The sequence below is a fragment of the Passer domesticus genome, chromosome 8 (assembly GCF_036417665.1).
Source record: "Passer domesticus isolate bPasDom1 chromosome 8, bPasDom1.hap1, whole genome shotgun sequence".
NCBI classification, from domain to species: Eukaryota; Metazoa; Chordata; class Aves; order Passeriformes; family Passeridae; genus Passer; species Passer domesticus.
The window spans coordinates 48562614-48585113 of NC_087481.1; the positions used below are offsets into that span (position 1 = coordinate 48562614).

The 22500-nt window shown below is 47.1% G+C and overlaps 1 protein-coding gene across 3 annotated transcripts in view; it reads right to left on the reverse strand.

Annotated features, from left to right (window-relative positions):
* The window catches only part of XPNPEP1 (X-prolyl aminopeptidase 1), a 30493-nt gene extending 12811 nt beyond the window's left edge, over nucleotides 1-17682 (reverse strand). The window contains exons 1-10 of one of the 3 annotated variants that reach the window (XM_064431254.1): nucleotides 17544-17605; nucleotides 15914-16009; nucleotides 13144-13274; nucleotides 8039-8106; nucleotides 6245-6345; nucleotides 5872-5964; nucleotides 4824-4967; nucleotides 4368-4463; nucleotides 2078-2159; nucleotides 943-1153 (exon numbers count right to left, since the gene is read on the reverse strand). In XM_064431254.1, coding sequence (XP_064287324.1) covers nucleotides 943-1153; nucleotides 2078-2159; nucleotides 4368-4463; nucleotides 4824-4967; nucleotides 5872-5964; nucleotides 6245-6345; nucleotides 8039-8106; nucleotides 13144-13260 — 912 coding nt within the window. In that variant the 5' untranslated portion in view covers nucleotides 13261-13274; nucleotides 15914-16009; nucleotides 17544-17605. Of the gene's footprint in view, nucleotides 1-942; nucleotides 1154-2077; nucleotides 2160-4367; nucleotides 4464-4823; nucleotides 4968-5871; nucleotides 5965-6244; nucleotides 6346-8038; nucleotides 8107-13143; nucleotides 13275-15913; nucleotides 16010-17184; nucleotides 17338-17543 lie in introns of those variants that run through there. The other 2 variants (XM_064431255.1, XM_064431253.1) reach the window with 2 other exon arrangements.
* Between the last annotated feature and the right edge of the window lie 4818 nt (nucleotides 17683-22500).

Sequence of the window (22500 nt, forward strand, 5' to 3'; positions counted from 1 at the left end):
ATCCTGAATGCTCCATAGACACTATGCTGTCAGTATTCTGTATTAGGAGGCCTAGAAATAGATTGATGGTGTCTGAAGATTTAACCCTGGACAGGGACAAAACCAGTATATTTACTCACAGTATCTGTTAGTTACTAAACATCACTGCAAACTGGATGGTATTCCAGAGAATGTGATCTCTAGCAAACAAGATATGTACACAAGAAGCATGGAAACCAGTTTATTTGTCCTTCCCCAGGTATCTTTCATAGCTATTAAAATATTAGGTGGACAGTGGGAGTCCCAGACAGCAAGTTCAAAAGGATAGCAAGACATAGCATGTATGGCTGTGCAGAAATTATTCTGATGCTACAACTGTCCCTCGGCAGAAGTGCATGGACAACCAGTGCCTGCAGGTCATCTGTGTCCTCACAAGATTCCCTGCTACAACAACTGTCATCTTCTCCCTCCTGCCTTCAGTAAAGGACATCACATATTGCCTGATATCCTCAAGGCACTGAACTAAATAAGGGCAACCACCCTCAGACACTCAAATCAAGCCAAATGCACTCTCCCAGAAGTCCTGCTCAACTTTCCTGCTTCAATTTCTGCAAGTTTCCAGTTCTTGCTGCTCGTCCACATGAGGCTGATGCTGCACCCGTGGGCAGAATGACCTGAGTTCACCCTGCTGCCTCTTCCCTCCCCTCTCTCACTTGTTTTATCTTAAGCTGACAATTCTTTGGATAAATCGGCTTAGCGAGCTGGAAGGGCAGCTCCAGCAGGAGCAACCCCAGGATTATCAACCCCTCGATACCTCAGCATGGCTGGATCCCTTCTGCACAAGCTCCAGCCTGCACTGGGCTTGGCAGAGGGGAAACTGAGGCCAGCTGCCCTCATTAACACCCTTCCTAACCACAATGAGCAGAAAAGAGAAAAGCATTTCCCCCTGCTAGGGCCACTGACCTTGGGAATGGTCTCAGTCAGAGCATAGCTGGCTTTGTCACTGAGCCACACTTTCTCCTTGGGTGAGAGGCCTGCACCAACAGCCTGCAGCTCCGACAGGATAGATCCATAGGGCATCACCTGGATCTTAAACTCAGGTTCCAGGGTGGAGTCAAGCTGTAAGTGCTCTCTCACAGCTGGGTCCATCATCCTGTCACCATCAATGAAGAGCCTGAGAAACAAATTTGAGAGATCAAATAGGTGAGACCACATCTAACAGTGGCTGGAACAAAGGAGGGCAGGAAAAACCATTCTGGAAACATTTCAGAGAGAAAGGAAATGATGAATTATACACTCTACTTTGTCCTATGTCATTTTAACCACCAGCTTTCACACAGTTTAAACCCCAACTTAAATTAGGATGTGCCACCCCAATGAGAGGAAAGAACTGATAGCATTTCTATTTGTATGACACAGTCAAAATGGCTACATCCCATCACTGTGCTTGAAACAGGAAAGTAACAGAGGCAAGTAACAGCCACTCTCTAATTTTTAAGGGCACCATCTGGAAAGAGAAAAGCTACTGTAGTTCTAAGTATCACACTGCTCTCACTTTCACTGAGTTGAAAAGTTCAGCTCAATCACCCAGCCAGGTTTTAGCTCTGATGGATCCAGGTAGCAGCTTACAGGTGCCTCCAAAGGAACCATGCTTGCTGAGGATCAATGTATGGGGCAGTCACAGGAGAGAAACCTTCTGTTATAAGCCAGCCCTGAAACTTTCCTGCACTGTCCCTGTAGTTTTGAAGTGACTCAGCAATTAGATTTTCCCCTAAAGTTTGTAATGTCCAGGCCAGCCACATTTCACCCAGATCCCCAAAGGCCCTACACATTATCTCAGGGTGACAGACAGGAGTCTGCCATCAAGCCCAAGGTCACCCAGCAAGACAGCCAAGGTGCTGAGGAGTGCAGCAGAGCTCTTGGCTGCCTCTCCAGCTCTGATCAGGGGAGGAGAGTGACTAATGTTGGAGACAAAAGAGCTCAGAAAGGACACTAAAGTACCCAAGCATAGGTGTTTTTGAAAAGACAAATATTTTGCTAGAACAGCTCTCCCCCAGAAAAATGCATCTTGGGGAACAGAGGAAGGGAATTCAAGCACCTGATTGTGTTCATTCCTATGACGGCGTATGCAAAAAACACAGGATTGTACTCGACATCAGAGCCTCGAAGGTTGAAGAGCCCTGGAAAATAAGAACACCAAGAATCACAGTCCTGGTTCATCTTCTGCAACATCAGAGAAAGCCAAAAATAATCTCACAAAAACACAGGCAAGCAAGGAGACATCACAGGTGCAGGCTGTGAGTCCAGCTCCCACCCAGCCATCCCACAGCCTGCTTCATTCCTGGCAATCCTAAATTTATGCCAGGAGATGGCACCAGAACCACAGTATGAACACTCCCGGGTGTTTAAACTGGTGTTTAACTTCTAAAGGAGGGCTGGCTTGGAAAAAAGCAGGTACAGGCAAGGAAGACAAGGACACAAAAGGTAGGGTTTGCCCCTTTCTGGTCTGCGCAATGCATTTAAAGCTCACTTTGTAACAGCTAGAAAACGTCAAAGTTACAAACTATCATTTCATTCCAATCCTTTTGACATTTGAGGGAAGAGGAAGACACAATAGGCAAGACTACAATACCCCAAAAAGGCCTCTCATTTGGGCCCCTCCAATATCTCAGATTCAGACTGTACAGTCTTAGCTGTTTTTCACAAAGATTTTATCCCACACAACTCCAAACAAAGTCAAGAGGGGAAGTAGATGTCCAGCATCTCTAAAATCCTGATTTTAGGGTCAAATAAAAACTCCAGGGTACCCAATTAGCTGAAATGAGTTACTCAAGCCAATAAGGCCAGCCAGCAGGACAGCTGGGAAAAGAACCAACATGTCCTAAATTACAACCCAGCACTGTATTCATCGAACTGTGCAAATTCTGCCATGAAAGTAAAAATACAGCTTAATTCTCTCCAGGGAAGCAGTAGGTCACTTGAATGCAGGAAAGAGCCACAAAGAACTTTTTACTGCATGGGTACAAACTTCCTCACTCAGCCAACTCCCTATGCAGTAAGAAGGCAATAATCTCCTTTGTGGCTCTTTTTCTGTCCCCAGAAATTTGTCTGGAGTTTAATACAGTGAACTGAATTAGATAAAATTAAAACAACTTCTCCCCTTCCCCCTTTAGGATAAGAAATCACCCAGGCACCCGAAAATGAGCTGCTGTCGTGACCTTCTCTGGTTCATCTTAACACTCTTGATTCATAACCAAGCTTCACTTTGCTGGAGACATTTAATCTGAAACCACCTCAGAGCACCAATTTATCATTAATTTAATTGGAGATGCGCCTGAAAAGGTGAGACATACAATCTCTGCTCATGCAGGCCTCCCCAGGGAGGAGTCGTATTCTCCACTCTCAGAAGTACTTCTTTCACAAAAAAAGCTCTTTGCTCAGTGTCCCAGATCCAGAACAGCCCACAGACCTCATCAAGTTGGCTTCACCCAGTGCCAGGGACATTGTGCTGGCAGTGCTGCAGTGAGGAAAACAGCACCCCCATTTCTACCTTTCCAGATCAGACACGGGGCACAGGATGAGCAGCACTCACACCCTGCCAGTGTTACACTCCCCCTATAGCAGTGTGTGCACTGGTGATTTCTGCAAAAAGGACACACAGTACTAGGAACAGCAGTCCTGGGGAAATCACTGCTGTTTCTGGCCATTATCCCTTCCTACACACTGGGCTGGGAGCCAGGGTGTAGAGACCCAGCCATCCTGGGGCCCCAAACACAGAGGGGACTCTAGTGAGACCCTGGGTTGAAATGATCTGGAAAAACAAGTTGAGCCCTGACATACTTGTTTTAACCAAAGCATTGGCTGAACACTGGAGAGGTAGAGACTGACTTAAGAAGTTGTGACAATTAGGAAGATTACTGTGAATGTGGTGTACCCCACCCTTGCTTTATGTATACAAAGCCACATGTTGCACTGCTTTGTTTATAGCCCAGACTCCACAGCAGAAAACAGTCTCCATTTTTCCAATGGGTGAGGCACCATAAGGATATTTTACAGCCAGAAAATCTCACAGGTCTTTTTCTTTCCATCACGCTGCCTCAGGCTTTGTACGTGACCTTCTCCCTTTGCCTGGGCTGTTTTTTCAAAGGTGGTGATTTGCTGCATTTCCTGGGCCAGAACTGTACTCAGGAGCTGCACTGGTGTAACGAGGCATTGTGCAGAAATACAGGCATGCTGCTTGTGACCTGTTACTTGATAAGAAGTTAATTGATGTCTAACGAACATGCTTTCATAAGGGCCTCTCACCCTGGCATGGGGTTCTTCCTTTCCAAGGCAGGAAGAACATTTAATTTGTAGAAAGAACTGAGAAAGGAGATGCAAAGACTTACATGCTACTTCATCCAAGGCCGTTACCACAAACCACATGACTTTCCTCTCAGCCATTTTTGAACGGAGGGCTACAATTTTGTCTCTCCAGCTGACCCCTGCAAAACACAACAGGAAAAACTACAGTCTCTAACTGTGCTGGAGATGATGTAAACACAGACCAACACATCATGCTTGTGCTCCTCACTCCTTTCTAATAAGTGATACAAACTATCTCAAATGAGCTGCCTTCTAGATGCCATGGATTTGTTTTGAAGTCATCCAACATCTAGAAAATGGTATTTGAAGTTTTGAGGACAGAGGGGTCATTTGCTAAGGTTTGATCACCTTCTTCACCTATTCACAGTGACCACATTGTGCTGCAGCACTGTTTTACTCTCTCCTTTGTAAGAGAAGAGCAAAAGGGGGATATAGAGCAATAGGAACAACCCATGTCTATCAGGAGTTCAGCTCCTCACCTGTGTAACTCAGGTCAAGTGTGATGAGAGACTTGCAGGGGCGTTGAGGACAATCTGTCCAGATTGTATCAATCAGGTTTTCTTTGACAGGCACAAGGTCATGGCCAGCACTTCTCAAGACTTTGGACATTCTCTTCCACTGGTCTGCCAAAGAGAAGAAAGTCAAGTGTGGGGCTTGAACGAACACACATATGTTCAACTCTCTTCACAAAAGTCAAACTCAAAAATCACAGTCTTCTCCTTTCCTTCTTTCCATTCCCTTAAAAAAGGCCACAAAATTTACTGCTGTTACAGTTCTACAAACACACCACAGTAGCCACTGGCAGGTACAGAACCTCACAGTGCTGAAGTGTCATGCTGGAGCTGAAGAACTGCCCCATCTGGGAGACAGAAGTCTCTGGAAGAAGCCACAGCAGAAGCTGCCCTAAGGGTGTCCTCTCCCCCAGTGCAGAACCATGCCAGATCTAAGCTAGACAAGATGAGAGGCATTTCCACACAGCCACAAGATAGGTCCTTAATCCATCTGAACAACCAAGTATCTCCCCTTGCCTCCAGTGACCTTTTCATTGTGCCTCATGTTTTGAAGCATGAATAGATGGATACTCTGATATAAATGATTCCTCTCCCTGTGCTTCCTACAGGGAAAGTTGCAGAGATCCCAAGAGCACCAGCAGGAGTAACAGCTTGAATTGTGCCTGGGTGTTCTTGCTCACATGCTGACCAAGGCATTCAGCACCTTTGTACTGAAGTGCCCATGACAAGCCAAAACACAGACAGAAAGAGGTGATCAAAATTCTGCTTTTCAGATAAAGTCACTGCAAGTCTAGAAAGCAGTTCTCATCCCTTGTGCTTCGGAGTCAAGGAGCTGTTGTGTAACTCTTGTGATATGTGGCTAAACCAAAATCCAACCTGTTTTGCATAACAGTTTAACCACCACTACATCTGAAACATGGTTAGCTGCACACCATCACAGCACAGCGCAGCTAGAAAAGCAAGGAAGAAAAATCCAGTTGCCCAACCCAGAGTTATAAATATAAAGAAAACCAACCTGCTGGAATAATGAAAGGGTCTACTCCCACCTTTGAGCCTTCTGGGAGGACACTCACTAGCCAATCCTCCTGAGTTGGTGTATCTTTCAGACCTTCAAGGATTAAAAAAAAAAAAAAAAAAGTTCAAAGAAGCAGTCAGATTGAAACATTCCCACACTATGCAAAAAGTCCAAGCTAATGCATTAGATATGTCTACTTATGAATGTCTAGACCCACAGGCAAGGGCTGTCACAGGACACTAAAGCAGAAGCTGTGTATCCAATATGTCCCAAAGTCCCTGCCTGATGGGATATCCCTACAGCTCAAGCTGTACTCGTGGGAAGTGACTGTTCTCTGTAGATCCGTGGAGCAGTATCCCAGGCTCCTGCATACCCATTTTCATGAGTGTCCAGTTGCTGTCCATTTGATGTGCAGCTTGCAGGAAGTAGCGTCCATCAGTCCACATGGCTGCGTGCTGCTCGGTGACTATGGCAGTACCTAGGCAGGGAGCAGAAAGGGGATTCAGGGCAGGCAGCCACCATGCAGACACAGACAGCAGGGACAGTGCTTGAAATTCACCCTAATTCCCTAAAAGGCACCTCTGATCAGTGTTCAAAAGTTATCCTGTTTCAGTGGAGATATTCACTGTTTCCCCTGCCCTGTGACCTTCCAAATCCTATTGGAGACAGTATGCACAAGGATGTACCTTAATGACTTGCCTCAGATGAACTCAAGCAAATCTCAGGCAGCCAGTGGAACTGGATAAGTGGGCCTTCCAAACCTTCTGTAACAGAGACTGTGGTCTAACTTGGCTGCTGTCACAGTAACATATACTGTACATCCCTGAATTCCATCCCAGCCTCTTGTGGGGAGGAAGCCTGGGCTCTGGCCACCCACAAAACACAGCTGATACCAGGCCTGCAGATGAGGGTATCACCCCCAGCTGTCAGCTGCACCCCTTTCCCAAATGTTACAGCTTTAGCAGAGATGGCTGAACAGGAAACATGAACATAAACTTCTGTTGGTTTCATTGTCTGTGGTGTTCCTCTGACTCCAGATGGAGGGACACAAACAGACAGCTGAGGGGCAGTGACATCCCAGCAAGGCACTCAAGCTGCCTTGCCCTTGACAATACAAAACAAAACAAACCATGGCACAAACTGAAACTGAATCCAAGTCTTTGGAGTCTGCATCTTAACAATACTCTGTCATAAAAAACTGATTCTCAGATTAGCAGAGCAGAGTTTCCAATTATTAACTCATTGTCTTCTACCAAATTCCCCCAACACAAACCCCATTTTAAGTTGCTTCAGCCTGAAAAGATGAAGCAAGAAACACAAGGTGAGCCCCTGTGTGAAACCTCACTGACTGGCTGTGCATTAGGCTGGGAACAGACATTCCAAGTACATAACAAGGGCACAAATTAGAGAGGAAGGTTATGAAGAGGCTGCGCAGAAGGAGCAGAATTAATAGAGGATTCATGTTAGCCACTAACAGCAGCCCACAGCCCTGGATTTATCACCTTCCAAATGAGGTTCCAGAGCTCATAGGAACTGATGAATAGACCCTCCAAACATAGGTACCAGTATTTATTAAAATGATAAACAATTAGAGGGGGAAATAACTTCAGCAGACTAAAATGACTTTCCAACAACCACAGAACACAGCAATTTGCACAGCTTAGGGTACAGCCTGGGTAAAAACTAGGTCTCTTGAAACACAGACCTATCCTACAGCCAAGAAAACATCCTGTCTCGGCAAGATAAGCAAACTTTTCCACAGTGCTCAGTTTCCAAATGCAGTTTCTGGCCCTGGCTCTGTTCAAACAGAAAGGCCAGCTAAAGCCCATCCACTATTCACCCAGCCCAAACGGGCAACGTAAAAATCTGTTCATACTGGCTGCACATCAAAAGAAATGACCACAGGTTACAGGCACCACATTAAACAGTTAACAGGATTTTACTTTATGAGAAGTTCATTTAGGGGTCAAACATTTTGTGAAAACTTGTTATTCCACTGATATTACATAATTCCAGCGGGTAGCCAAGACATAATTCTGCAGATGCTGAAATGGGAATAAAACAGTCCAAACAAGCTGGATAGATTTTCTTTTCCATCCTGCCTCTATGCCATGAAAGGAACTATTTCTTTAGAGGAAAATTATGCAAGAACCCAAGTTCTGGAAAGGTACCTGCAGAGCCATCAAATCCAGAGATGAACGCCCTCCTGCAATCACAGGGTGCAATGTACTCACTCTAGAAAACAAAAGAGGCAGCAATTATTTATAGCAGCAGGGAAAAAAAACCAATCAGCTGATGACAAATACTTTGATAAGCTTTTTCTCCTAAAGGACACCACAGAGAGAACAAAATGAGTTAAAAATTCCTGGGCTCTACTCCACTGTGATTATACTGTATTTATGTTCAACTGGTGGGTTTTTTTAAGCTGCAGCACTTTTCTCCCACAAACATCTGTAAACACTGAAGTGCTTCAGAGTTTGCAGACGTTTATTTCACACTCAGTCTCCCCTTTGGGCAACAAACAAATCATGCCTTTGAAGCTGCAACGTGAAGGGAAGGGAAACCAGAAGCACCCCTTCATCTTGGGGTAATCAGCACATAAAATCTGTAAAATTCACTATCTCCACTGAAGTCCCCTCACTGGCATTTATAATAATTCCTTTAAGACTTCTTTTTCCTGCAATAGTGGCATTGAAAGAAAATCATTAAGGTGGTAAGACTGTAAAAAATGTAATGCTTGGGACTTTTCATAAATAGATACTGATCCTTTCACATCTTCCTTGCCTACTCAAAATCAGACTACAGCCAAAACCACAAGGGCATGGTTTGATGGATGAGAGGGAATAAGAGGTTATTAGTCTATCTTCATCCTAAACCTGTTACAACCTGTGTTTCTGGACACTTCTTTTCAGAATGTTATAGAAGAGCCTGAGAATGCACAGACACCTGATATTAACAGGAACTGCCAAAATTAAAAGAACAACTGAACCTTCACACGGCCCACATGACTTTTTTATGGGATTCCATTCTGGCAAGTTTGTAGGTCAGAACTGCTGAGTAGGCCTGTTAATGAACTAGTGCAAATCAGCAAATCAACTTAATCCAGGCTGATAGCACTGACGTTTGAGCTGCAAAACCCCTGGATTTGTACCTTACAAATGGTCTAAAATCCAAGTCTGTTTCTCTGCCCCCAGCTGTGCTGGGGCAAAAGAAACGTCTTAGGAATTGAGCTAAGAAATCACAGCCCAATTCTCAGGTGCTTTTAGTCCCTACTGTGATAGAATCACCTGATTGTGAAAATATACTCCCTTCAAATCTGTTACTCTTCACTGTACTAAGGAAGACAGAGGGTTCAAAGCACAGGAGTGAACGAGCAGCACAAATCACAGCACCTGGGACCAACTCTTTATTTCTGCTCCAAATCACACCATCATCAAACCCCTTTCACAACAGCCATGTCTCTCTCCTCCTGGGAGAAGCCAACCAACCATCCACCACAAACATTCTGAAACTGAATCTTGGGACAGCAAATCTCGTGGCTCAAAAGAGGATCTTGTTGAGTGGTTTTTGCTCCCAACTGCCAGGGAAGATTGCTGGTATATACTCCAAAGAAATCCTCCATTTTATCCAAACACTAGTACAAGTTGGCAGCTCAAAGGTGAGACATCATCTCCCAGGGTCCAATGCCAACAAGAGATACTGGAAACTTCCCATCATGGATCACATCACTTAAATACATCCCAAATGATGTACTTGAGTACAAAGGAGAGAAGTGATTTATTTTCCATTTCTCTTGACCAACACAGCAGAGACTACAGGCTAGTTTCCTTGTGAAAACCTCACGCTATCTAACACACATTAGAGTGTTTTGAGTGTTTACAATGAGGCAGAAGAGCTTTAAAAGGGAGCATCAGGGATCTGGAGGGAAAGACAGATCATTCATCTGTCAGTCTGAATTCTTGCACACCCACCTGTTCTGTTCCATGCAGCAACCCCCACTGTGCAAAGATGAGCCCATGTTTTGCACAAGCTAAAATTACATGGGGAACACCTGTGTATGCCACACAAAGCATAGACCACAGCTCAGTGAGAACCAGGCATTTCCCTGAGGCTTGTCTTGCAGCTCTGATGGTCTTCAACCCAGCCTTCCTCAGTGCTTTCACATCTGCTTCTCACCACACCTGTCAGTCACACAGACAAAATTGGGGGCTACATCACAAAAATACCCTTATCTAAGCCAGGAAGAACCCCCCCAAAAAGGAGGGCTGCTTATCCCCAGAGCCTGCATGGTTGTGCTGTAAACACGCTGAAGCTCATTCTAGTCTAATGTCAACCAAGATCAGCAATGCAAAGTGCATCTGGCTACCCTTAGAGGCACGACACCAGTGTCATTAAAGAACAAACACTGCAGTGTTCCTGGAGGGAGGGAGGGAGGGAGGGAGGGAGGGAGGGAGGGAGGGAGGGAGGGAGGGAGGGAGGGAGGGAGGGAGGGAGGGAGGGAGGGAGGGAGGGAGGGAGGGAGGGAGGGAGGGATTCACTGCCAAAAACCTAACTGCATTGGTGAGATCTGGAACACGCCAGAGCAACCTGTGCACAAGCCCTCTCCTGCTTTATAATTTGGCTGATGGCTCAGCTTAGCACAAGTGTGTGTCAGAGGAGCCAGCCCTGAGCAGAAGACAGCACCTCTGCCAACCCAAACATGGGGCCCTAAGCTGGGCAGGTGCTTCCTTCATGTGGACAACCAGCCAAATCTGACCAAATTTGTTTTGAGTCAAGGCCTGGAGGGTGAAGCCAGCCGCAGTTAAGCTGTGACTGGCTCCAAAACCAAGCTCTAATTCAAACATCATTCCCTCCCATTAAGAAGCAGCTCTTCCAGTCTCTGAATAGTCCCATATGGGTAAACTCCAGATTCAATGTAAACACACACTGACTCAACATGGAAATGGATCCTGCTTTTACCACTGCAACATCCCAAAAGCTCTGACATTTTTAACCAAACCACAAAGGGTTTAGGTGGCTCATTCCTAAAAGCATGGCTTTTCATCCCTTCATGATCCTTGGGCACCTGCAGCCACCCAGCACACATGAAGAGAAGTAGGACTCTTTGGGCTTCATTCCACTTTTGGCTGGGACTGTCCTCCTTTCTCATCAGCCTCTGGAACACCCAGGTCCCCAAGGAAAGAGTCTGTTTCTCTGACTTCTTATCACCAGCATCAAAGTTTTCAAAAATTAAAGCAGCCATCCAACATCCAGGGCTGAGTGCAAGAGCCACAAATCCAAGGCAGCCTTGGTTAAGTCTGAGTCAGAGGCAGCTGTGTTTGAGAAGCTCTACAAGTTTTTCAGTTCCTTGCACAACTAAACATGGAAAGCAAAGGCTACAACTGGTAGCAAGACTCCTGGCACTATGATAATCTAAGCCACCTTGCCTTGCAGGAAAAACAATATCAAAAGCATCACAGAACTCAAGAGCTCATCAACATTCCCAGTATTACAAAGTGAAAATAGTCAGCAAGTTGCAGCATCAGGGTGTATCAGCATCAGTCCAATCCAGGGGTTCCTTTGCAACCCAGAAGGGAATAAAGTTTCCTACAATCTAAACCCTGTGGCAACACCACAGGAGGGAAAGCCCTATTTGTTGACAAGTTCTGTGATGCAGATGCCAGGACAGCCTCAGGAATAGCTGAGAGAGGCAAGAACAGTAATACACATCTTGTTTGGACTGTGGGGAGGAAATGGCTTAGGCCACCAAACACTTGGGTATCATTAAACTACAGTATTCTGACTCATGGAGGGAGCTGCCTACGAGCAAAATCTGACTGCAAGGCTGTAAAGTTCTTGTTTGCACACAGGAAACAAACCCTTGCTTGGAACATGGAAAAGTTTCAAATCAATTTTACCTTGAATCAGTAAGGCTGTTCTGGGATCAACAGGTTTCTGTCATTGGCAAAAACTACATTAATTCCCAGCCCTTACAGAAAAAACCCTGCACCAGCTATTCAGGAGGCACCAGAATCAGCAGTTTTCAGTAATCACTCCTATTCAGATAGATTCCCTCTGCAGAGAAACCTGACCAACTCGCCTGGCAGGAAATAGCAACATGGGGTTCTCTGCTCAACTGCACTCTGTCAAGAAAAAGAAAGCAACAGAAAAACCCAGAAGTCCTGAGGGTCACATTCTTCAACTCACATGACAGCATTTAATGTCTAGTGAAATGAAACCAGAGTTATATATGGACAGAGGCAGCTTGAGGCAGGAATGCAGCAGACAATAGCAGCTGCAGAAAATGCCTTCCCCCTACCTGCCCAAGTTTGGATCTCCCTGTGAGGAAACATGATGCTGCACATATGGTCCCAGGGCAGAGGCAAGTCTGGACCCAGCTCACCCCAGTGCCAAGTCAAGGGCAAAGGTTCTGATTCAGTTGCATTTTGCTCTTGTGCACCCTGGGGTAAAAGGGAGCTTTGGGTGTGTGCCAGTAAAGCTTCAGGTCTTTTGTTTCCTGAAAATGGCTGAGGAGGGGAAAACCCTCAGCAGTTCTTGGGTCTCCTAACAGAGTGAACAGAAGAGTGAACCTTACACATGAGCAAGCAGGGGAGGTAAAAAGCAGTTCAGCAATTTAAAATTTATGTCACGGACTACAAAATTCCTAAAGGAAGCAGCACACAACAGTTACTGCCATGGGTTACCACCCTAGGCCCAGACTTGCCTCCTGTCTTTAGTGCACATGATGCAGAGCAGCACAGAAAGGGAAATGTCACTGTAGCCTGTTCCTTCCCTGCCTCTCCTAAGACCCCTCCATCTGGGATCTGAAGGGCATAGGCAACAAATTTCACCAATAACTGGATCTAGCAAAGAGAAAACTCTGCAACTAAACCTTTGCTACCTTGCTTAAGAGTATGTATTGATCAGGAGGTGCTACTGGAGAAAGTAAAGCCCAGATAAGGCCTGTTCCTCCCCCAGCAAATCCTTTCTTCCCAACAGCCAGGATGGGCATAGCAAGTGCCCTGGCAAGCTCCGTTTTCGCAGTGTGAGCTCCCTGAAGACAATGTGAGGAAAAGCTGTTGGTGGAACATCCAGTCTGATTTGTTACAAGAACATAAAAACCTCAGTCTCCAGAGATGATCGCAGAAATGTTTTCCAACATATTTCTCAGGTTACCCAGACTTATGCTAGAACCATTAAAGTGAGTGACAAAGGATGATTTTAGTTATACCTGGCTTTTATTTTTTGCAGGGAAGGAAAGTATGACCATTCCCATAATGCATCCATCCATACCTGGTGGGCATCTCCAGAGGGCACTATGTAGGCTTGGACAGGTTCCTGTACATATCTGGGGTTCTTCATCACCTGCCGCAGTTGCTTCAGCAGCTCTGTTGTAATTTTCGGACTCATCTTCCTACCTGCAACTAAAACAAAGCACGAAACTTCAGTGTTTCTCCAGCCATCCCAGGTCACCCACATGCACAGGCTGGAGGAAGCTGTTTCCACTGGAAACTCCCTTTGAGGACAACTGTGCCAACATCACCCCTCTCGGACCAGAATTTCACCTGTCTTGTCCCTTCACTTCTTGAGAACAAGAAATCAGGTTAAGGCCAGAGAGTCCAAGCTGGCCTGTCCTGGAAAGGATCTTTCCTGCCTGGTGAAGGATGGCATGCCCTGTGGTGATACAGGAAAGCTTAATGCACCAGTCAACCCCTTCTTGCATGAGGACAGCACCAGGAACAAAGCACCTCAAACACACCCTGTGACAGCCAGGAAAGGTCCTGGCATGGGAGCCAAGTACCAACAGATCAGAAATGCCCCACCTATGAGGTGCACTGAGAAACTCTCAGTCTTTTCACTTTAGGGCCAGGGATGCTGTGGCTTATACACCACAGGAACACAGGCTGCTAAGAGAGGAAGAGATGCACATCAAGAACTCAGAAATGGGCCAATTATACATGTAACTTCTAGAGGGTTTACTGTAGCCCAGAGTTTCATGGTGAACTGCTGACTGAATTAACTCAGACAAAGGAAATCTGCTCCCAAGGACATTCAGAGGGATGCATTCACTGGCACATTGATCTCAGGGCTGCAGACTAGTTCACCTAGCAAGAACACAACTGTAACAGGAGGAACAGCCATTGAGCTCTCACAAGTGACTGCCAGAGGACAACTAAGGATGCTTATGGGAATGTTCTCTAAAGACCTTTGGCAAATGCTCTGCAGAGCTCAGCTGGTATTAGGTAGGGGTGGGGCACAGCCTGGATGGCACAGCAGATCAGAGGGAAAACCAAGGGCACAGGCCAGCCTCCCTGGCTGTGCTTTTGCAATGGATGTGTCTTTGGCACTGCAGTGAACACCAGCCTCTCAATGTGCTCCTCCAAAACCCTCACCAGCCAGTGCCCGCTGTGAGCACCCTGCTGCTGTGCTGGCACAAGAGATGGCTGCAGTGGGAGGCACACGCTGGCTGCAGAGGATGACTGGCCAGAAAAACTACAAAAATCAAGTAGCCTGAACCTCAGAGTTTCTCCACCTTTTTCTTCACTCATATCTCCAAAGTGTGCCCAAAGTGGGATTATTCCCTTCCCAGTTTTCTCCCCAGGCCACTCACATTTTTAAGAACTCTTATAACTTTAATGCTGTCACTTTCCAGGGCAAGGTGTGTTATGTCTTGCTTGAAGGCCATGCTATGAAGTATTTTATTCTGACCAGTTAATTTCACAGCTCATTTCACAGCCATGTCTACAAACAGGTCATAGAGAGGAGAAGCAAGCAGCACACAAGTCTCAAACATTTTTTGCCTATCCAGGCACTTATTCTATTTACACCTCAGTAGCTACCAGGAGTCCCAGATGACATTCCACTCTTATGGCAAAACACAGTAAGGCACAGTCCCTGCTCTGAGATGTTTGCCATCTGAACAGGAAGGCACAAGAGCTGCCTCCCTTTCACGAGGTTTGATTTGACCAAGGTCACACAGTAGCACTGTGAGCAAATCACAAACTGAACCAAGATGTGATGCATTCAGGTGTAAGGAAAACCCAAGACCACCATTCACAAGTCTCATCACAGGAGGTTTAGAGCACACCAGACTTGTGTGAGACTGACTCTGCCCACAGTGTCAGGTACACAGGCACACTGTCTTTTAAAACCCAGAACACAATAAGCAAATCAAGCCCAAAGGCACCATACTAGTGTATCCTCAAACTGGTATCTCATCCCTTTGCAGGGGATTACACCTCAGATTTATTTCCAGGACAAATTTGTTTTACAAAGTGTTTGCAAGCTACACTGAACTTTATAATATTGTGATTGTTTCTGTTTGTCCTCCACAGCGAGCTGCTGTAACACTCTATAACATTGCTGCTGATTTATGTTCAGATAGAGTGAAACACACAGGAGAGAGAACAACAACATAGTGACTAGCCAGCAGAAATCTGGCTAGAATCTCTTTCTATAAACTCATAAGGACACAGCTTCCTTTCTTGGCCTGTGCTTTGTCTCCAGGAGTCTAGAAGTCTCATATAAATAGGCAAGGCATGACAAGGCTTTACCTTTTAATAAAGCTCCTTGCTGACAAGCCATGGTTTTCTTAGCAAGATGAGATTCTCTCAAGGACAAAAAAAAATTTAAAAAGTACTCTCACTGCTGAAAGATTTGCTTGCTATATTAAAAACACCAGTAAGGTAGATTAGTAACAAAACCCAAATTAAGGAGTACTTCTATTTTGGATAACCCCCACATTACAAGAAATGGTTTTCAAAATATTCTTCACAAACTACAATAAAAAATGTCTTCAGTTTCCGGAAAAATAAAAGCTGTTTTCTCAGAGATAGTCCTGAGAACTTACTCTGGTCACCCCTATAAGTCTTTACAGGTGACTTTTCCTCCCTTGGCCATAATTACAAGCCTCTACAAAGTTCAAACATCTTCTCTATCATTATTTAATCAGTCCAGAGATTAAAATGAAACACATCTGAAATTAAGGTCATGGCTGTGGCAGTGCAAGAACCACCCCCATTTCCTGCCCTAACTTAACAAAGGTATCAGGCTCCCTTGTTACCTGTCTCTGCAGTTCCCCACGTCTGGATGCCACTTGTCTCTGCTCACACAAAATACCATCCAGCTCTTTGCTCGGCCTTCATAAGCTCCACTGTGCCTGAGAAAGCAAAGGGCAAAACTGAAGTGGCTAACAAACTTTGCCCGCCCATAAAACATTCTCATGCCCCAGCCACGAGCAGAAAATGCATTAACACTGTGTTCTTGGTGGTAAGATTAGAGATGCACCGAGGGTGAACCATGAGGGAACATCAAGGGTCAGGCATTTGCTTGTCAAGATTTATGATTAAATCTTGCAAGCGTCTGCTGGTTCATGCCAATTTGTTTTCTCAGTCACTCTATCAGGGGCCACTCCCTGTATTACAGATGGGGAAATTAAGGCAGAGCAGGAGTAACATGCAAAGTACCACTGCAGCATGACAAGAGTCAGAGCTGGATCCCAAAATCTGCCACTGTCTAGACATGTATTATCTACACCTCACTCAGACTGCAGGAGGCAGCTCTCCAAGAGCCCAGACCAGATCCTGCCTGGACAGCATCTCCATCAGACACATGGGGCAAAGAGCAACCACGAAATTGCTGCCAGAGGAAGCAGACACATCCTCCTGCCTCCCACATGCAGTGATGGGCTGCTGCGAGCCCCGGCACCAGCAATGGCTGGGGCCACCACCCCACTGTGCCAGGGTGTGTGCCGGTGCCACACTGGGGAGGCGAGGCCAGCAGGTCTGGCTGCAGCCTGTGCAGACCACCCTGAGTGTTTATGTCATGTTTTCTTCAGATATGCTTGTCCTTGTGATAATTTCCTCTCCGCTTTCTCTTTTAGGAACAGTCTTGTTCAAAATAAGCACACTGCCTTGCATAGTCGGGAGCCAGCAGCACCACCTCAAAGCCAGGCTGCTCTGCACACAGGGCAGCCACACACTGAGGCACAAGCCCATTGCTTGTCTCCTCTCACAGCACCTCTAACTTACCCAAGAGAATGGCAGAGCTGTTAGGGTTGAAAAGGACCTCTGGTCCAGTCCAGCCCCCCTGCCACGGCAGGGTCACCTGAAGCAGGTGACACAGGAACACATCCAGGTGGGTTGTGGATGTCTCCAGGGAAGGAGACACCAAGGCATCCTTGGGCAGCCTGTTCAGTGCTCTGCTATCCTCACTGTAAAGAAGCTCTTCCTCATGTTGAGGTGGAACTTCTTGTGTTTTAGTTTATGGCCATTGTTCCTCGTCCTGTCGCTGGGCAGCACCTCTAAGGGCCTGGCACCATCCTCCTGCACCCACCTTTAAACCATTTACATGCATTGATGAGAGCCCCTCTCAGTCCTTCCTTCTCCAGCCCGAACAGGCCCAGCTCCCACCATATCTCCTCGTAAGAGAGATGCTCGTGCCCCGCGGGGCTAAAAGCCTCCCCCAGCCCTCCACAGGACTGACGGAGCCGCCTGGGCCTGGCCACGCCGGCCGGGCCCGGCTGTCAGTGCCGGATCTCCGGCAGGGCCTGCGCGCCCGGGCTGGGCCCGGAGACCCGCCGGGGACCGGCTGGAGGGGCAAGCCAGGCCCAGGCCGGGCTCGGGGCACAGGCCCCGCTCTCCGCCATCGGCCCGGGGCACGCACCCGGGGCTGCCCCGCTCGCCGCGCCTCACCTGCCGCCGGCCCGCCCGCCGCCGCCGCGTCAGCGCCCACGTGGGCCAGGGCCGCCCCCATCGCGTCACCGCAGGGTCACGGGGCGCGCGGGCGGGACCGCGACCGGGATCAGCCAGGGAAGCGGCACGGGCGCCGCCACCGCCGCGCTGCCCGGCGTGGGGACCGCCGTCCTGTCCCCGCCGGCGCTGTCCGGACGGGGCGCGGGGCTCCGCGTCCCGCTGAGGGGAAGGCGGTGTGGAGCCCGCGGCACCGCGCTGCGTGCAGCCGGCGGGCGGGAGCGGAGCGCCTGTCCCACACGTCGGTCAGCGCTCGCCTCCGCGATCCGCTCCGCTCTGAAGGCCCCGAGCCCGGCGTGGAGCGGGGCAGGCCGCGCAGCGAGCGCGCCCGGCCCGGCCGCGGGGGCTGCGAGCCGGGGCGGCACAGGGAGGCTGGGGCTCCCAGCTGCTGCCCCGGCACCACACTGCTGAACGGACTGGAATTACACACTGTGGGGGAATTCTGTGCTGCGCGGGTGGTGAGGCACCGAAGCAGGTTGCCCAGGGAAGTTGTGGATGCTCCAGCCGTGGAAATACCCAAGGCCAGGCTGGATGGGACTTGGAGCAGCTGGTCTAGTGCCCGTGGTTGATACTAGATGGTCTTTAAGGTCCCTTCCAACCCAAACTATTCTATGATTCTATGAAAATCTGGTCATTTGCTGTGCATGAGCCTAATGAAGATACCTTCCACTGCCCTGCTCTGCCCTGGCAGTGCTTTAGGTGAACCCTACTGCCAGAGACAGGAGGCTGTTTCAGAAACGCAGATGTGAAAAGATCACCACCAAAAAGGGCTACAGCAAAATAAAAACCTCTGCTTTCTGACTGTGTCCAGACAAGAGGGCTTTGCCTGCAGCAGTGGGCTTTTGGAGGTCTCCAGTCCAACCCTCTGCTAAAGCAAGGCCAGCTTCAAAGCTAGAGCAGGTTGTGTAGGACTCTCCTTTTGGGTTTTGAGTATCTCCAAGCAAGGAGAGGCACAGCCACCCTGGGCAGCTGGTGCTAGTGCTGACCACCTTGGAGCAAAAAGGTTAATTTCAGATACCCAAGCAGATTTCCCACATTGCAGCTTGCCCCTTGACCTTTTGCTGTGCACATCTGGAAAGGGTCTGGCTTCTTTTTCTCTCAGGCTGTTCAGACTCAGCATTTCCAGCTCCCCTGCAGTCAGGCCTGGCCAGCAACTGTGCTGTTCTCCACACTGCAGATCCCCGGAATACAATGTAGGGTACAACACAGCACAGCAAAACTTGTAATCCGACAGAAAAGAATAAAAGGTCTGTTCTGCAACCAGCATCCCAGCATTGGGATGGTCATTGGATGGGGCTGGGATTGCAGACTGTGCCTGAGGAGAGACAGGAGAGAGGGGAGGGAGAGGCTGCTGACCAGGACTGTTATAACAGGAAAATTTCTTTCCTCATTAACCTCCTTGGGTGAAGCTAATTGCTGTTTCTCGATTATTCTCACCTTATCTTTCAGCCTTGCCCACAAGGGATTCCTACAATCCTGGCAGTCTGGGCCAAAAAGGCCCATTTAGTTCATCACACATCAGTGTCCCCCTCGGGGTAAACTACAGCCGTGTTTTGCATTTGTGTTACAGACCACATTATGCTCACCCTGCAGAATATTTGCTGAGAAGATTAATTTCTTGGAAACCAGCCAGAATTCAGTGATGTTCATACTAAAGCACGTGTCAGGACATTTTAAAAGCACTGCAACATTGGCACGATGATCACCATCATTTGCTGATGGTGAACTCTGCAGCTGAATCCAATCAGGGTTGTGAAATAGTCCTTTCAGCCTCCTCTGACTCACAATAACAGTAATAATAATAATTTGGGGTTAGATTTTGAATTTGGCTGTGGCTCTTAATAGAGGGTTGTGGAAATCTGCACCTGCCAGAGCTGTGCACCAGCCCAGGGAAGGGAAAAGGATCAATCCAAAACATTTCAAATGTTTGTCATGTGCCTTTCCAGCTCTCCAAGTGGGGACGCCTTCTCTCCTGTTCTGCAGCATTTTCAGTTTGTTTGAATTTAGGACAGAGGCTAAACACAAGGTAATCAGCCTGTGCCAGTGAAATTGTTTGTTTGATTATTTTTTGCCAGCAAATCATTATATATCACTTTGGGCTAGCTCATGGACCGTGGGAGCAGTGGCAGTCAAATACAGGGAGGAAAGAAAATACTTCTTGTATGTGGGAGTGTGACTTGGGGAGCGTGCACAGTATGAAATAATCAAGCTGCTGGCAGATCCCAGTGTACCAGGGGGAGGACAGGGAAGGGGAAAGCTCAGCATTTTCACAGAACTTGCCCCAGTTTCTCCAGGTCTAGAGATGCCATTCTGCCTGTCCACAGCCAGTCCAAGGAAAACAACTACAGTGTGAAAGCAGGTCTTTCCTCCCTCCTCCTGCAGCCTCAGCAAGAGAGGAGAACAAACCAGGAGGATTGAATTTTATTAACTTTCTCTACTTTGGACCCAGCTCAGGGCAGAAATAACAAGCATCACTGTGGACAGACTATCAATGTGATATTGATGTCTCTATGTAATTTGAAATTAATTAAGCCACCACTCAAAAACAACTTACTGCATTGTCTGGTGGCCAAAATGTGTCCCCATTCTGTCTTCCTCATCAAGTTCTTTATTTAATAAAGGTAAAAAAAAGACTTCATTCTCATCTCCTAAAAATGTGCTAAAGAAGCAGAAAACAGAAGGGAAAATATTGATGTCTGGAAGAGCTTCTAGGTTGTTACTGAGTGCCTGGTATTGCAGAGCCACATTGTTAAGGTTTCTGTACCCAGAGGTGACTTCTAAATGGTTCTGACTCATTGAGCACTGAAATTTAGAGTAATTTGCTTCCTTTCTGATAGAATTAATAACGACAAACTGATGGGTATTCTGCATAGGAACCTCATTCCAGAAGAGTAATGATCTTGTAAGAAAAGATATTTTCAGGTCACAAAGCATTTTGCAGATATCTCCCGCCTGTGCTGGTGACCAGTCCTCTGCAGTGAACAGCCATGTCACAGGGGGAGGTGTGACTGTGCCTTGTGAGCTGCTGCCCTGTCTGCCTGCAGGACCTGGGTCTAAACACTGCAAGCACCTCCTGAGCCAACAGGAACGGTGTTTAGCCCATGGATGAGCCCTAAGGAGGTCTGGATTGCAGGGGGGGTTGGTGCAGGCTGAATGAGCCAGTGGATTGCTGCTAAAGGCTTTGCCTGGATGAGCAGAGGAGGCAGCACTATTTATTTCATTTGAATAATATATGACTAATAAGTTAAATAAGAGAAGGCAGAGTGAGCTTTCCGGTTAAGCCAAAAGGTTTCATGCTTGTTTCCTGGGCATCTTGAGTCCCTGGGAAGCTTTGAAGTGGTCCTAATGAACTTGCCAATGTAGATAATGTAAAATCTTTAATAATTCATTTATCAGGCAGAGCTGTCTATGATATATGTTATGAAATGTTTAAAGAGATGAAACTGTCCTAAGTGGTTGCTTGACCTCAAATAAAATGGTAAAAATTCTGATGCAAAGATCTTTTATGGAAGCACTTCAATCTACCTCGCTTTGGATTAAATTTTCCTAATTGGGCTGTCTTTTATGCCCTTATAATACTGCTTTTGCATGAGATAACAAAAAAGAGGAGTGAGGGAGAAAGACCTGAGGAGTAGCAATCAAAATTCCCAGAGACCAACGTCACCAAATAGCAGCCATTAACTGTTGTCATCTTGATCTGTATCAAGTGATCAAGGCCAGGAAACAAGCCATAAAAGAACTTGCTTTATCTTATCAACCCTCCTATACCCATTATACCTTTATTGTGGTAGGAACTTTCATTTCCTTCACCTTCGTCTTTTGGGGCACCTGTGAAATTTAGACTCCTGCTTTGCAATCTAATCACCAAAAATGCCCCCTGCCCATCCCGAGCATCCCACAGCCTTTTGATGGCAGATGCTCTTTGACATCTTGGTGAGACTGTGGTGTCAGAAGTGACCCAACAACCAATCTGTGACCAGGACATTTATTTTCCCCCTCAAAGTAATGCAGATTGTTGTGGGAGAGAGCAATAGAAACTGAGGATTTGTAGCAGGGGGCTGAGCATCCACACAGCTCTTGCCAAGGACAGGGGATGCCAGTGGTGTCTGCCAGTGGCTTGGGACATCTCCTGGCCACTGGGCAGATGAAAGGATGCTCTCAGCCCCTCTTCCCTGACACACAAGTTGGTGAGCACCACTGGCTCATTGCCATGGCCCCAGTGCCACAGCCTCTGCACTGTTTCCAAGCTGGGAAACGCAGCAGGAGACATGCAGGGGGTTGGAGGTGAAGTGTGGGATCACTTCCTCCCTGCCAACACAGGTCCAAAACACATTTTTACAGGGTTACACGCATGACTGAGCAGTCCCTCCCATCGGTGTGAGAGCTCTGGGGTTGCCTGGACAATAACCACCCTCTTGTGTTTGTGTTTCCAGGGGCTGTCCTGCACACTGTCACGTGAAAGTTGCTTTACTCACAACAACACAAGTGAGTTTGGCCGTGCTCACATCTCAGTTCTGGCTGGGCAGGGTCACATCCTCCCAGCCCAGGGGCACACTGTGTCCATGTGGGGGACAGCAAGTGCAGTTTTCTTCCTATTTCCACTCTAGAAAATTACCTAACAACAATTAAAGCTGATGTTTTGGTAGCATTATAACAGCAGTGCTGTAATGTGCCAAGACAAGGAAGGGCCTGAGAACAGCAAAAAATTGTTTGTATTTTTAGCTCTCAGCTCTGACTTAAATGAAGGTTTCAAACATGTGGCATGAGTCCTCTTGGATCATGTTTAAAATAAATTTTGTGTGTTTGGAAACAGTGAAACTAGAAACTGCAACAACAAATGTTGTGTTTGGGGGAAAAGATAGCAGGGAGAGAAGAAACAAGCCTATCTGGAGATCTTATC